This window comes from Pomacea canaliculata, linkage group LG1, assembly GCF_003073045.1.
Source record: "Pomacea canaliculata isolate SZHN2017 linkage group LG1, ASM307304v1, whole genome shotgun sequence".
Lineage (NCBI taxonomy): Eukaryota > Metazoa > Mollusca > Gastropoda > Architaenioglossa > Ampullariidae > Pomacea > Pomacea canaliculata.
The window spans coordinates 18,078,706-18,095,265 of NC_037590.1; the positions used below are offsets into that span (position 1 = coordinate 18,078,706).

General features: G+C 40.8%; 1 protein-coding gene across 8 annotated transcripts in view; it reads left to right on the top strand.

Annotated features, from left to right (window-relative positions):
- The window catches only part of LOC112571784 (helicase with zinc finger domain 2-like), a 49,202-nt gene that overhangs the window by 27,988 nt on the left and 4,654 nt on the right, over positions 1-16,560 (top strand). For all 8 annotated transcript variants that reach the window (XM_025251106.1, XM_025251192.1, XM_025251443.1 and 5 more), the window contains 15 exons: positions 588-972; positions 1,552-1,695; positions 2,592-2,867; positions 3,653-3,728; positions 5,734-6,044; positions 6,234-8,243; positions 8,492-8,756; positions 8,973-10,401; positions 10,712-10,797; positions 11,313-11,585; positions 12,336-12,592; positions 12,720-12,845; positions 14,089-14,301; positions 15,334-15,555; positions 16,375-16,528. In XM_025251106.1, the coding sequence (XP_025106891.1) occupies positions 588-972; positions 1,552-1,695; positions 2,592-2,867; positions 3,653-3,728; positions 5,734-6,044; positions 6,234-8,243; positions 8,492-8,756; positions 8,973-10,401; positions 10,712-10,797; positions 11,313-11,585; positions 12,336-12,592; positions 12,720-12,845; positions 14,089-14,301; positions 15,334-15,555; positions 16,375-16,528 (6,227 nt within the window). The remainder of the gene's footprint in view (positions 1-587; positions 973-1,551; positions 1,696-2,591; positions 2,868-3,652; positions 3,729-5,733; positions 6,045-6,233; positions 8,244-8,491; positions 8,757-8,972; positions 10,402-10,711; positions 10,798-11,312; positions 11,586-12,335; positions 12,593-12,719; positions 12,846-14,088; positions 14,302-15,333; positions 15,556-16,374; positions 16,529-16,560) is intronic.

Genomic DNA, 16,560 nt, shown 5'->3' on the forward strand with positions numbered 1-16,560 from the left:
TTAAAAAAATCCTTAGTCATCATTATTCTTTTGTTTGTGTATTGATTGCTCTTACCTGGAGAGTTCTCCCCTAAATCTTCAGTCAGTCAAGGACAACAATGGTACAATAAGTAAGCATGACCAAGGGAAGGTGAAAATGACAGAACAGCATTATGATATGGTTTTTAAAAGCTTTATTTCAACTTTTAAATAAATGAACTTGAATTTATAGGTGTTTGAAGTCATAGTTCGTGAAATGAAAGCAGACTGGTTGATCTTACTACAACCCCTCTCAGCAATGACATAATTTTGGTGGATTTCAGCAAGTCTTAATAGGAAGGTTTTACTGTATAGGATAAAACAGATTGAAAATGTTACTGGCCAATAAATTGCCACCACATGCATAAATTTGAGATCAACAGTGCGGTTCTTGAGAGGTCACACGATCACAATGTAAATGAGAAAGAGGCATAAGTTTCAAAAGTTTTATTTAATTGCTTGCTGTCTGTTTTTCTGTTTTGTGCATAATCCTATGTCAGTGGGTAACCAATGAGCTGATTTATTTCAGTTGTCATGCAATATTAACTTATAGTTTTTTTTAATTGCAGTGCTGCAGATCTGTATATCCAGAAATACCTAGATCCATACCTGCAAAAGAGTCGCAGCAGCCAGGCATCTGTTCTGCGTATTGTTGCAAAAGAGCGACGCATAGCAAGTGTGAGTGCTGAAGTTCAAAAATACTGTTGCATGGCTTCAGATGGTCAGTCTTTTGAGATCCCAACAGAAGCTATCATACGCCAGCATCATGTTGTTGTGACAACTGTTGAGATGTCCCTGCATCTTACGCTGATGAATCTGTATGGTTATTTCACTCATATTTTTGTGGATGAAGCTGGACAAGTACTAGAGTGTGAAACCCTAATGCCACTGACCCTGGCCACAGACAAGACATGTGTTGTACTGACAGGAGACCACATGCAGATAAGTCCCAAGGTAACTACAGCGTCAGTTTTGTGGCTGCAATATTTGTGAGAGCATTGCTTTGTAGAAAGGTACCTGGATGAAACAATAAATTTTTATATTGATAATTGCACTAACAGTGCACTGAATTGGTAAATTCTTTTTCATACTAGATGACATGACTATATGGAGATCACTGTGGCTGAATAGGGTAAAACCTGTTGGGGTATGCTCACTAGTTGGTTGTATTTGTTCATTGGTAATTTCTGACCAATCATGATTGGACAGTTGGAAATGAGGTAGCTAGAGTGTGATCTCCATATAGTCAAGGGATCTGGTAAGTACTCTGACATTTTTTTTGGGGGGGAGGGGTAACGTATTTGTTTAAAATCTCATGAAATCAATTCTGGAATGGATTTAACAAATTACAATCCAAATTAGGAGTACAAGTTTTCTCTGGAAAGATTAAAGGCTGATCATCCTAGCAACAAAGAGGCCTGCCATATATGTGATCTAAACAGGGAAATTACAGTTTAAGTATTTTAAATTCTTTGTTCTGTAGTTGTTGTTTTTTTTTTCCATTTTTGATGCAAAAAATCCTTTTGATTATAGGTGTACTCAGCAGAAGCTAGGCGACAAGGGCTCAGTATGTCAATGCTTGAACGACTGTACCTTCACTATCAGCATTATCATCAGGGTCCTGCAAGCCTTCAGTGCCCACTTAATATTTTCCTCAGCATCAACTACCGTACCAAGGTGTGTGTCTGTATTCCAAGCAGGTTTGCTGCATCTTCTGTATTTCTGTACTTCTGAGCCTGCACTATTTTTAGTATCTGTGTTCTTACTGTCTGCAGTGCCTTACTAATATCCAAAGACCAAATCAGATCCTCCCGAACCCAAAACTGCCACAGTCTGGAAGCGCAACAAATGCAGTGTATGGCAGGCTAGTGCTGGCTACAGATTTGTTGTGACATTTATCAGTTCGCCAGCATGCTAAATAATGCAAACTATATAGTGCCAGCTTCCATGCGAGCAAAACTATAAAATTGTCTGTGATGCTTCACTCTTGAAATTTCCAGATCCTTACAAGGATGAATTACTATTTATGCAGTAGAGTTTGTGTTTCTGTTGACATTATTGTAGGCCCAGTTCTGGCACTCTCTGCTGAGAAGATGGGCTGAACAATAACAGCGTTTGTTACAATGAGATGCTTATTCACAGGCTGAAGCATGTAATTCAAAGAAAATGCAGAGGTTATCTGTGGAAAGGCACTGTGGTATTCCATGACTGTCTGTATGCTGCTGCTCATATTGTTGAACCCTCCAGCAAAACTTAAGTCTGTGGTATTGGTTCACCCTCCATATAGTCCCAATCTTAACCCTTCAGACATTAAGGGTCGTCCATTGGACAAACTGAAGGAAGTGGTGCACGTGGCTATTTAGCTGCCTTATCGAAATTTTTTTCTTTCTAAGAAGCTTGTGCAATCATGGAAGAATTGCATTAAAAAGCAAAGGCCCTCTATTAAAAATTTATGTGTTATAAGAGTTCCATTTTTACAAAGTTCATTACTGTATTACAAATAGTTATTGACTCGTATATCGCTTCCTTTCTACAAAGCTTCTTTCAACTTTTATTTTCTTCTTCTTTTACAGATGGAGATCTTGCGGTTCATTTCGGCTGTATTCTATGGAGGACCAGACATTCTTAAAGCTCAGGGGAATATTCCTTCTGTGGTAGAGTTGACTCCTATGATATTTTATGCTGTGACAGGCCGTGAGATTCAGGATGCAGACAGCACTTCTTTTTATAACACAGCAGAAGTGATGGAGGTGGTTGAAAGAGTTGTAGAGCTGGTGACCCATTGGCCTCAAGAATGGGGCCCTGTGGCACCTGAAGAGATTGGCATAGTCACACCATACCATGATCAGGTAAAATTCTCAAAAGTGAAATTTAAATACAAATTTTTACAAAATTCAGGAAAATGTCATCTAGGGGTACAGATGGTTCTTTAAGGTCAAGAGCAAATTCAGTAAATCTAGAAACATTTTTCATGACAACATAACTTTATCCTGTAAAACCTCTTTATTAAGACTTTCCCAATTACAACCCCCTTTCAGTTATGACCCAAAATGTTTTGGAATTGTATGTTGAAGCAAAATTAAGTAAATTTTAAAATAGATTGCTTCTGGCTGAAGGTGTATCCTATACAGTTAAACCTCGGTTTTCATCAATAATCTGTTCCAAGACAATCAGCAAAATACAAAAACGAGGCAATTACTTCCACATGAATAAATGTAAATCCAATTAATTCATTTAAGACACTCCAAAATACATACCAAAAACATTTTATAGAGAATAAATGTAGTGTTTAATGCTAAAAACAATAAGCATTTTTCTTTCTGAAGACTCCTCTTGGTGTATGGAAGACAGCAAGGAGGGGAGAAACAGGTGCAGATATTGTTTGGAAGGGGAATCCCCCTCCATAAGGACATTTGGTATCTGGGCACTATCTAGGGTTACATACACTTTGAAACTACATACAAGGGTCAGTTGCCAGTGGCCATGATGAATAAGCCTTGATGGTCATTTGCTTAATTTAACCTTTTCAGCAGGATATCCTCTTTGAGGCATGGTTGATACAAGTTTTATCTGTGTGTAGGTGTGTGCCTTTTATAATAAAAATGAAATTCTGCATAAACTTAATGTTTCTTAGGTGCGCCACATCCGCGGAATCTTGCGCAAGCGTCGCCTTAATGGTGTGAGAGTGGAAACTGTTCAGAACATGCAAGGTATGTCCACAAAACCATTTATTCTAATGATATTCTTTTTACTTCATATTTCAGGTGTTTGATATCTTCATCCCTACTGTAAAAGGTCTGGTGAAACATATGCTTTCATTCTCCTTGTGTTATCCTTTTGATTTACCCAGTGTACTGTAACTCATCTGGATCATATATGTTCTCTCAGTTCTAGTGTACCATGCTACAACATAACTGAATTCATTGTGGAATTTTTCATTTAATAAATAACTCAGATGATGCAGATATTCGCACTACGCAACATCATTGAACAGTGCACAGAGTGGCAGAGGCAGCTCTATATGAACTTCGTAGATTTCCAGAAGGCTTTTGACAGCATCCATAGAGAGAGCCTTTGGCGCATCCTGAGAGCATACGGAATACCAATGGAAATTGTACTGCTGATCAAAAGCTTCTATGCGAACTTTTCATGCTGTGTTGGAAACAGTGACATCTACTTTGAGGTCGGGACCGGAGTGAGACAGGGCTGCGTGATGTCTTCCCTGCTCTTTAACCTTGTCATTGACTGGTAATGCGCCATACAACGGAAGATGAACAAGGGGCATACGATGGACACTCTCCACGAACTTAGAAGACCTAGACTTTGCCGGGACTGGCCCTGCTGTCACACACCACCGGCACATGCAGGAGAAGACGACTCGCTGCACACTTTTGCGCAGCAGGTCGGACTGCACATCAGCCAGACAAAGACAGAAGTGATGACCCTGAACACACCAATCCAACACCGATCAGCATAGAGGGAGAAGACCTGCCGATGGTTGAAAGCTTCACCTACTTGGGCAGCGTGGTCACGCAAGATGGAGGAGCAGGCCGTGACATCCAGAGCAGACTGAGCAAAGGCAGGGGCATCTTTGTAGCCTACGCAACATCTGGAAGTCGACACAGTACAGCATCAATACCAAGCTGAGACTTTACCAGAGTCTGGTCATGTCCACTCTACTGTATGGCTCGGAGTGCTGGCGAATGACTGACAGCGACCTCAACAAACTGTCAGTCTTTCCACACCAAAAGCCTGCGAAGAATCCTGGGCATCTTCTGGCCAAGGACAATCTCCAACAAAGAACTACTTGCCCAGTGCGGGCAGGAGAGTATGGCCACCATCCTGTTGAAGAAGCGATGGCGCTGGATTGGTCACGTCATCAGAGGCGGGAGCAACTCCATCATAAAAACTGCCTTACACTGGACGCCAGAAGGAAAACGCAAGCGAGGTCGGCCCAAGATCACCTGGCGCCGAACTGTGGAGGCAGACATGAAGACCCAAAACCTCAGCTGGGGTACTGTGGGGAGTCTAGCCCAGGACAGGCAAAAGTGGAGGTCCTTTGTCGCTGCCCTACGTGCCGACCGGCATAACGGGAACTAACTAACTAACTCAGATGATGCAGTCACTGGTTTCCTGGCATTAGAGAACTTGGATTTCTGTAAAAGTTACCTTGGTTGGAAAAATGGCATGAAAGTATTAATAATTTCTGCACCTGCATAATTGTAGTATTATTATACCATTGAAAAGTTTCTGGCACTGGTCCTCAGTACCTCTAAGAACTCACTCCCACCTATATGTCCAGATGACTTCTTCACTTATCTTCTGATGCCAAGTTTCTTTGAGTCCCACTAACTAAAAAAAAAGAAGTATGGACAGAGGTCTTTCTCCTACCAAGCCCCATCAACTTGGAATGGATTACCCATCAGCCTTCATCACTGATTACTTTACTACCTTTAAGTTTAAACTTAAGACACCTCTTTTCAGATTAACAACATCACTGTGAACCTCTCCTGATCACGAACATGCATAAAGTGTGTCTGTAATTTGTGTATGTTGTAGAAGGGAACATGTCTGTTGTATGCAAATGTGGGTGCATGGTTGTTGATGATTTAGTCTATATATGATTTATGTAAAGCACTATGGACAAATCTTATATAAATCCTCATCCTGCCTTAGCTTATTAAAGTGATTTTCAGTAAATGCTATTTTTTACAGGAAAAGAGTTTCGTGCACTGTTCATCTCTATAGTTCGTACACGCCACTTGCTGGAGAGTGACCACATGAAAAGACTTCTGCAGGATGCAGAAGCTATAGGAGGCATTGCAGATTTTGCTTTCTTGTCGGACCCCAAGCTGTTGAACACTGCTCTCACTCGCACACAGTCTGTGGTGGCTGTAGTGGGAGACCCTGTGGCCCTTTGTGCCATTGGAGAGTGCATCCAGATCTGGCGTACCTACCTCAAACATTGTACCAACATGCGCAGCGTTCATCCCATTAGCATGAACTATGAAGCCATCAAAAACCAGGTGCATTTGATTTTCCACAATGCATATTTGGGATATTTGTCTTAGAACTATTTTTAAGAACATGCCTTGAAAACTGATGTTTGCTCTGATGCCTATTATGTCATAAATTTCTGCATTCTTTGCAATATATATGTTACATATTCATTCCATAAAATAGGGAAGTAAACTTCAATTTGGCTGTGCTTCCAGGTGGTACACCTACAAATGTCTGCAGCTGGAAGGAGCTTGACATACATCACAGATATGTGTAGAAATACAGATGTTTTACCCAGACTTGCAGTAAAACCACCACCTTTGCAAAATGATGGGTTCACTGAGAACTATATCGATAAGGGGCCACTTCACAGTGCAGAACCTTTGGAAGGGAGAGGATTGAGCGTGGATCACCATGAGTTATTATCAAACCCAACAACTGTTTCTGGCAAGCTAAGAACAAAGAAACTGGAGGGCACTGAAGTGGATGAAGAATTTACTATTCATCCAGATGAGATCCTCCTACAGCTGGCTCAAGAATCAGCAGCTTCAGACCTCCCAACACAACCCCATTTTGTGGAATGTGTGGACGTGCAGGAAGAGGGTGGCATTGCTCTTGTCACCTACAACATGAAAAAGTGTGATGAGAGTCTAAGGACAAAGATGCAGTCTGCGGCTGCGGCTAGTAAAGAACTTTATGAGGATACAGAGATCTTTTCAGAGATTGACAAAGACACAGGAAAGAAAGCAGTTTATTTCAGCTACACAGAAGCCAAACTTGTTGAGTTGCTTAAAGAGAACCCCATTCGTTTCAAGCTGTGTACCATCAGCACTAAAGGAGACACTTGCCTGGCTAAGGCTGTGGATCCATCAGACTCTGTGCAGGAAGTTGAGATAAGAGGACCTCTTCGTCGAGGACATGCTTTTGATGGGGATGAAGTAGTGGTGGAGATTCTTAATGCTGAAGATATAAGTGAAGAGGATGAGCAGGAGAGCATGGAGGTGCAGGGTCAAGTAATTGGTATCATGCAACGTGCAGTGAACCCACGATGCCGATCCTTTGTTTGTTTTACAGATGTCAGCAACACCAGCCTCTTGACCCCTATCAACCCTAGCATTCCTCGCATATACAATGTGGCAGCGCGGAAGCACTTGCAGCGCATCAAGAGAGGTTATGTTGTAGTGTACAAACTTACCACTGAGAAACAGGTGCAGGTCAGTCATTATGCAAAAGTAGACCCGAAAGAGCCTGAGGCAAAGCTATTTGTGGTGCGTTACTTGAAGTGGGTGCCTGGATTTTTCAATCCTCTGGGCATTGTTGTTGATGTTCTGCCTGCAGGGTCTGACCTTGCCTCAGCACTCACAATACTAGACATCGAGTACCAGCTCCCCAGGCAGCTATCTTCAAAGGCTGCACAAGAGGTGGAAGAGCTGTATGGGGCAAGCTACCAGCTGCCAGCAGACATTTTTTCAACTTACAAGGATATGAGGGATCGATGGTGTTTCACAATCAATTCAGCGGATGCCTTTGGCCTTCAACAGGCATATAGCATTGATCAGTTGTCAGATGCAACTTATGAGCTAGCTGTCCATCTTACAGATGTTCACTATTTTGTGGAGAAAGGCTCTGCTTTGGACAGGGAAGCACTTAGACGAGGAGTGTCTGTTGCGCCTGTCGACCAGAAGCCTCTGCACTTACTCCCAGAGCGCCTTTCCACTGACCTGTGCAGTTTCCGGCCGGGAGAAGGCCGCTTGGCTCTTTCAGTCTTTATGGTTGTCAAAGGAAGTGGAGATGAGTGGCATGTCACTCAGACTTCTCTTCGCCACACAGTGATCAGTTCCAAACGAAAATTCTCTCTTCAGGAAGTTGAACACATCCTAGATGATGTGGAAGGAGCTCAGAATGACTACCTGTTGAGCTGTGTATTGGTGCTGTATCAGATTGCTCTTATGCAGCGGAAAAGTCGCCTGGGTAATGCACATCTGGACCCTCAGCTCACTCCTCAGCAGATGACAACACCACGTGCTCACTGCATGCTGCAGGAGGTCATGATCATGACCAACCACCATGTGGCCCGCATGCTTCTAGAGTCATTTCCTGAGTGTACTCCTCTGGTAAGACAGGCAGCACCCAATTGCCAGAAACTGGAAGAATGGAAATCTAAACATGCAGCTGATGCTGTGAACTCTGTAGCCCTCACAAGACCTTTCCTGAATGGAGCTAAGGTTAGTTTAACTTTTTTTTTTTTTTTAAAGCAAATTTGTAGTGCAGATTGTTCATCGTATTATATTATTACCAGCTATTTAAATGCCTTATCAGGATCCAGTTAAACAGAGGACGAAATTTTACTGCTGTAGGTGCATAATTCATTCTCATGTAAAATATTTTAAAATATTAAAACTCATGATAACTGCTATCCACTTGCATGTCTTTTATTAAATAAAACTCCCAATCTCCTTATCCTTTCACACAGACATGCACCTGCCGAATGGTATGCATGTGTGTGTCTTCATACATGCGAGACCAGAAGGTAAAACCTTTGGATCACTTTGATGTCATCACACAACTTTGGAATCACCTGCGTGAAGCAGCATCTTTAGGCAACCATGAAATTGTGCAAAAAACAGTTGCAACAGCAGACAACCACCCGCAGTCTAGCGTAGCATTGGGCCACCTCCATTCCATCTTTGAACCTGTGCAGCTCGTGTGCTCAGGCAATGTTGCTGATGACCAGCGAGGTATATTTTGTGACAATTTCTATTTCATTTTCTTTCCAAATTAAAAAAAATTTTTTAAATTATTGGTTTTGAACCACTTGAGAAACATAGGTTTTCCTGTTCCTTTTTAAATATGTAAAGCAGGTATGGTATGTTTTGCATGATAAGTTGCAATATAATGTCTTAGTGATAGACTTTGTGATGTGTGAATTGTTTTTATTTATTATTTTAATCCAGGTCATTACAGCCTGAATCTACCCTGTTTTACAAGCATCACCAACCCTTTGCACAGCTACATTGATATCGTAGTACAGCACCTGGCCTCAGCACTAGTCCAAGGACTATCCTCACCTTACAGTCAGCTGGAAATAGCACAAATAGTGACTGCCTGCAACTATAAGCAGAACTTTGCCCAGAGCTTTGCCAAAGCCAACATGACCACCCATCTTGCTGCTGCTCTGCAGGATCGCCCATTGGTCCTCTTTCCAGTGATAGAGTCTCTGGATGAGCAAATGCTGACTTTGCGTTTCCCCACTGTTGGCTGCATTCAGGACAGAGAAAAGATTGTGGCTTTAACATCTTTAGGACCAGCTACGGAGCCCCTGATAAATCCTGACACTGACCAGGTCAAATTGAAATGGCAGATGCGGATATATGATGCAGCTTATGCCTTGCAGCAATCTCCGTCTGTTGCAAAAACAAATGATGTTGTTGAACTTTGTGCAGACCGCTTTGTTAGTTACATTCCACCCTTTCAGTGGCAGAGGCTGCTCAAAGCTATTCGTGAAGAGAACGGTGAGAACATCTTGTCTATGGTGCCTACTATTCAGGAACATGTTCATGAAGCCCTGGCAGATGGCCGTTTTGCTTTGGATATAAGTTCAGAAATTCGTCGTGCTGGTCAGATTCAGCACTTTGCAGAGTTTGGTCTCTCTTTTCATTCTTCTATGGTGGTGCAAGTTCAGGTTGTAGCTCAAATGTTCAGGGGGCTGCTTGTTCCAAAAATCCAACTCTTCAGCTTAACTCCAAGTTTGGATATCTGTCTGGAGCACAGAAACAATCCTACTGGCTGCTTTGCTAAAATGATTAAAGTACCAGCCACCTTGGCCACCTACTCTGATGAGGCTGCATACCAACAGTCGTGGCTGCCAGTGCTGGCCCTTGAAGCAGCCGAGTGTGCTGTGCATAGCCATGGGTCAGCAATGATTCACAACGTCTACATTGCTTGGAGTCAGGACTTGGATCCCTCAGGTAATGGACCACCTGCTGTTTATGGTGAGTTCTCATTGACTCAGGCCTTCTGCAAAGACCGAAAGATCCGCCTTTCAGGAGACAGTGATTCGCCAGATGGTCTGAATATGTTTGACCTTGAGAGATCTGTACCAGCTCCTCTTGATCTTGTTTGTGTAAGATATGCTGGGCTACAGCTTCCAGAGAAGCTTGGACTGGATGAGGCAGTTGCAGCCATAGTCAATACAGGGTGCCCTGTCACCTGGGTGGGCCATTGTGTGGTGGTAGGCGTAGGCCGAGACAACGTGGGGCTCATTCACGTGCGAGTGCGGTTGCATGCCTATGCCATGAACATGCCAGAGGTGCTTCTTGACCCACAGGTAGCTGCAATGCAACCTTGTTCTATGGAATGGATCCCCAGGACACTTCTTTACAGGTATGCAGGATGTTGTCATAAATGGTGTGACCAAGCTGCACATGGTTTTTAACATAAATGATTAAGAATCAGAAAAACAGTTTATAGCATTGAGAAATTATAGGGTTGTGTGTGTACATTGTATATTTTGTGTGTGATGAATGCTTTGTGTGATATGTTGTGTATTCTATGTTGTATGTGTATGTTTATATGTGTATGACATTGTTAGCCATCATTTATTTTTCAGATTTTTATTATTGTGTATATGACCAGTTTTCATTTCTAAACATTTAGTACTGATGGATACCACTTTTGTACTATCTGTCCTAAGGCAAATGGAGCATGCTGTAGCTTGTCTAAAAGATGCATCTGACTTAGCAAAGGATATTGCTGTTGGCAGAAAACCTGTGGAAAATAGTAAGTTTCTCCAAATATTTGTGGACATGTAATTGATCGGTTGGGAATAGATATTGAGATTTATTTGTAGTTGATCATGCAAGATTTCAATTTATTTCCATGTTAAAAATTAAAAAAAAGACTTTTTACTTTTATGTACTTTGTCATCCTTACCCATTTTTTTAAAACTTTTGATCTAGGTTGGCCTAAACAATCTACTCATCTCTTATAATATTGCTATTTTATGCTATGAAATGGAATTTTTTTCAGGAGTGCACTGTTAGTGATGACAAATTTACAAAATTAATTCAAACTTGTATTGGACAATGAACAGGATATTAATAATGAAATATATATTAGTAACAGTTAATACATGGCATATTAATATTGGCTCAGTAATTTTTAAATCTCATTTGCAATGTCATGCCCAGAGTCTTTTTCTGCCTGCATACCTGGACACATTCATTTCCTGTTTTCAAAAAATCAGTCCTGATGTGTGAGAAGTGAAACATCATGTTTGGGAATCTTTATTTCAGTTGATCTATCTGATGTTGACTTCCTGGTGGAGAAACTCAGCTCAAACCACATTCTAAACCCTGAGCAGAAGACAGCAGTGGAAATGGCCCTCAAGCAAACCTTCACAGTCCTACAGGGATCGCCAGGCACGGGCAAGTCCTTCACTGTTGCTCATCTTTGTCGCCTGTTTGTGGAGCGCAACCGCATGACACCTCGGTCCACGAATGAGAACGCAGCACGAGTTCAGGTGCTTATTTGTGGACCTTCTGATGCAGCTGTGGATGTGGCAGCTGGTGAGTAGCAAGTTATCCAGGGATTTTTTTTGGGGGGGAGGTGGGGAAAAAAGAAATGGTGACACAACTGTAACATATAGTTACCAATGACATTTAAGACAGATTAAAGTGTATTAGATATAAATAAATTATGCCAAATTAATAAATATTACTTTTCACCCTAACCATATAAACATATAAAACATTTTCATGATCTAGCCACAGTAAAAACACACTAAGCTTTAGCTTCATGGTTAGTGGTTAAAGGCCAAACTTTTAGCATATGACAGGAAAGAATGATTCAGCACAACGGAGGGAAGTGAAGAGTACACACAGTGCTGGTTACCCTAGTGATCATTCTTTGTTAATTGCTTCATCCTGGCCTGACAAGTACCTTTACCTTTACTGGATCAAATCCATTCTTTCCTGCTAGACTGTGAAAGTTCAGCCTTTGAAGTCAGGGTTAGTATCCTAGTATCCAAATACTTTGCCTGTGGGAATTTACTGTTCTCTTTTAAGTAGAGAGTATCAGTGGAGAGCAGATGTAAATGCTCAGTGTCAAAAGGATGTCAACCATAGCATGCACATGCTATCTTCTACTTCATTCATTTTACATGCTTGTATGTGAAGGTACTTATTTGGAATAGAGAAGTTTGTGGGAGAGCTTATCTTCTTACCATGAAGGCTTTATAAGAAAACTCATTTCCACATCGGGGAATAAAACCCTGAATAAAAGTAGGTATTACATTTCAATGGTTAATTTTTGTTCAGTGCACCTGATGAACTTGGATGAAGGTGGGCTTCGGATGGTGAGAGTCTACAGTGAGCAGGTAGAACATATGGCCTTCCCGCTGCCACGAGACACTGTACCACCATGGAAGTTAGAGGTGTGTCATGTGCAAGAAGATCCCACCTTGACCAGCATCACACTGCATCACATGATTCGTCAGAATAACCGTTTCAGTGAACGGATAAAAGAGTTTGATACACTCTTTCAGCTCTACCCCCAAGACATCAGCGATGATCAGGTAAGATAAGAAGAGTTTATTAATCTATGTACATATACAGTGCAGTCTTACTCCATTGTTCAGTTGCAAGAGTCTATGTTCAGTCTGTGTAGAAGTGACATTTTCTACTCTCACTGTCCATGTTCAGGTGCAAGAGTACTTACAGCTGGTGCAGCAGGCCCAGCAGATAGAGTTGAGACAGGCAGAGGTTATCCTTGCTACATGTTCTGCAGCTGCCAGTCCAAAGATGGCACGCACCACTAACATCAGACAGGTATGCTTTTACTTGTTGAAATCTTCTGGAAGTCTTTTTTTTTCTTTTCAAGAGTTCACTAAAGGAGAATAACTTATAGATTAAGACCGCGGTTTTCTAACGATGGGGCGCGCCCTTTTGTTGGGGGTGCGATGTGCTTACAAAGGGGCGTGAAGGTGGTCATTTTTTAAAAGTTTCTTATACCGGTATTAGTGAAATTAATTTACATTGGGGGACGAGCGGATGTACCTTTGTTCGTCAGGGGTCGTCACAAGTAAAAGGTTGAGAATCGCTAGATTAAGACAACTGTCGAGATAAGCTTCAAGCACAGTTCATTAACTGGTCTGCTGAGACCAACACTGTCAGGTCTTGGCTAGTCCTGTGACAGTCAACCCTCTGAAACTACAGCAAGTCAAGGCTGAATTATGCTGAAATTCTTAATGTCATAAGTTTGTAATGTAGTTATTTTTACATTCATTTCTTTTTAGCAGGTCATTGACCTCCACTCCCCAGCTGAGAGTCAATAAATTGAAAACACAACAGCCTCATAATTGGAAGCTGAATCCCTAAAGCCTTATTCTTCAAGTTAAAAAATTTCTGCTATCAGCTTCTTCTGTATATGGTCCTTGACATTGTGATATTTGTAGTGTAAGTGCTGGAGTAGTTTATAAAAGAAAGGTTTTGGCATGCTTGTGACACTGTTAACTCATAGCCATCCCTTCACCAGTGACTTACACCTTCCCATAACGTGATATGCTCCACTCTTTCCCAAAATGTTGCTGGCCATAGTTCCTCTGCTTCAATTTGTAGTATAAAAATATGGCTTCATGAGGGATGACCCTGATGTCACATGATCTGGAGAAATTCCCTTTTGGAGTTCTTTCATTTGACCACAAATTGTATAGTAAAGGCTAGCCTTCAGTTTGGAAAATTACAAGTAGATTACATTGTGTGGTCTATTGTAAGGTGCTGTATAATTTTAATGATGATAAGAATTGTATTAAATACAATAATCAATAATTGTATGCTTTTAATTGTGGATTTACACAATTAACCCAGAAAAATATGGCATTCAGGTTAAGTACAACTTAAATTATTTAATCTTAAATAATATATGAATTCTTTAATCTTCAATAATATATGAACATTATATGCTTGGGTTATTGATAGCATAAGAAGACACTTTTTAAAATGTAATATTAAAATCTTTAGCCTGTTTCAGTGAAGAAAGGTCAAGTGCTTAAAAACATTCTTTGTGATGCAGATAATCATTGATGACTGCGGAGCCTGTAAGGAGCCAGAGAGCCTGGTTCCCATTATTCTGTTTAAGAGAGTGAAGCAGGTGGTGCTGGTTGGAGACCACAAGCAGCTTTGCCCCATTGTCCATAATGCCACAGCACGGTCTTTGGGGCTGGAGAGGTCACTTTTGGAACGATATTCTGAAAGTGCCATCATGCTTACTGGCCAGTACCGCATGGTGAGAAATTGTTTATGAGTTTAAATGCCTGTGTTTACACCATACCAGGTGTCAACTTTAAATTTTCTTTTCACTCCCCGTGACTAAATACCAGGTAGTTTGCATCCTGGGGATGTAGCTATGTGTCTCCTGTCATCATGTCATCTAGTAAGTCTGGAAGAAAGAGAATTTACTTTAAAAGTTTTTTTTAAACTGTGAATCATTTTTCTTTGTGTGGTTTTATGTAAAATGGTTGCTGTAAGTAACAGTATAATAATATCAAAGTCTGACATTTTGAACATTTCGCAATAACCCTGCATATCAGCAAAGTACCATTCATTTAGCCAGCCCCTTGATTTTAGCCATGTGTCTTTAATCTGATTCTGGTGGACTGGCTATGACTGATTCTGCTCAAAATGAGAACTATTAGTGACTTCTTGTTAAGCTGAATGAGCACCAAGAATATGGAAATGATCTGAATGAGTCTAGAGTTCCAAAGTAAAAAAAAAAACCCAAGAAAAGTGCATATATTTGAAAAGGTTGAAGTAATCAACATTGAATAGGAGAGAAAAATCACAAACATTAGTCTTACCTTGTGAATCCCATCAAAATAAAGATCGTGTGAGCAGATCCAAAAGCATCACTTGACTAAACCAAGGCTTGGGATTTTCCTGAGTAACCTTAACTTTTATCTTATTCTGTAGCTAATTAAAAAGGATTTGTTTTCTTGTATAATCTGCTGCTATTGTTGAGAAAACATGAGTGTTATTAAATGTGGGAAAAGGAAAGTGGGTAGGGCAAGTCAGGTAAGCCAGAATGAGGCAAGTCATCTTGAACAATATTCTGGAATGAAATAATTCCAATACTGAGGTTCAAATGTTTAGTATACGGAAGTTGAAGGTAAGCGTCAAGTTTGCAAGTAAAACAGCTGTTTCCATTGCCTATACATTACAACCATCCGCAGCATTAGATTATACACTGTTCCTGTCATGCTGACAGTAACGGAGAGTTTGGTGGTCTAGATAATCATCCAAACTTTATTTAATTCTTCAGCATCAAGGCATCAGTGAAATCTCCTCATCATGCTTTTATGATGGAAGGATAAGCAGCGTATTAAAAACCCAAAATGGACCACCAGCTCTTGATATCTGGCCAGGTTCACGAGCACATCCTGTTGTGTTTTGCCACCTGGTGGGACTTGAAGAAACTGTCACTGTGGCTTCAGAAGAAGGTGTGATACTGTCAAAGTGTAACCCCAAAGAAGCAGATGTGGTGGTGAGTTGATTTATTTTATTTGTTTGTTTGCTTAGATTATGCATGTCCATGTTGCTCCAGTAATCTTGTTTCTCGTCCATAAAATGCAGTTGTTTTTTTTTTTAGACCACCACTCCTTCACTCTCCTGCTCCTCCCGCCAAGTTCAAATTGTTGAGTGTTTTCAGACCCCTAGAATTATTAGAGATTTTATTGACCAGTTGCAGAAAAAAAAATGCATCAGTGTACATGCACTAATATTATGATCTTAATCCCAGATGTCAATAGTATGCCTTAATTGTTAGTGTGTTATACATGTAAAGTTGTCCCACTAGTAATTGCTGGCAATGATTGGTGAAACGTTTTTCGATGTCTAGTTTATTGCAGAATGTCTTGTGTGATGAGTCCTGTAACCTGAACTTGTATGTTTTATGACCCTTTGAGTAAAATCATTTTTTTCAGATCCCCTTGGAAAATTTTTCTGTATACAGATTTCTATGATGGAAAGCACTAACTGCAGTCTTTGTACACTGTAGTAGTAGCAGGGAGATTTTCGTTTGCCTTTCATTATCTTAAATTGTTTTATTAAGGCAATGCAGTACCAGCTTTAGATTTACCAGCTGCTTTCCTCTAATATGTCTTATGTCTCAAACATTTCTTGTAAATGAACTTATAGCTTAACAAACTATCTCTGGCTATTGAAGCTATCATGTAATGTTTGGTCACTGTCTCCATTTAAAACTACACAGTGACTGCTTTGATTGCAGTGTGCTGAAAATTTGATTTCAGATGTTATGCAGACAATAGTTAAAAAGTATGGTCGGTCTTGATTTTCTTTTCAGGCGGATATTGTAGGAGAGCTGGTATTTCACAAGAAATTGGATGTGGAGAGCGTGATTGTGGTCACGCAGTATCATGCCCAGTGCGGACATGTCAAGCAGCGTTTGGAGCAGCGTGGCTTGGATGTGGCAGTCACATCCATCCTTGACTGTCAGGGTAAGAAAATGGCTTTTTACTGATTAGCATTC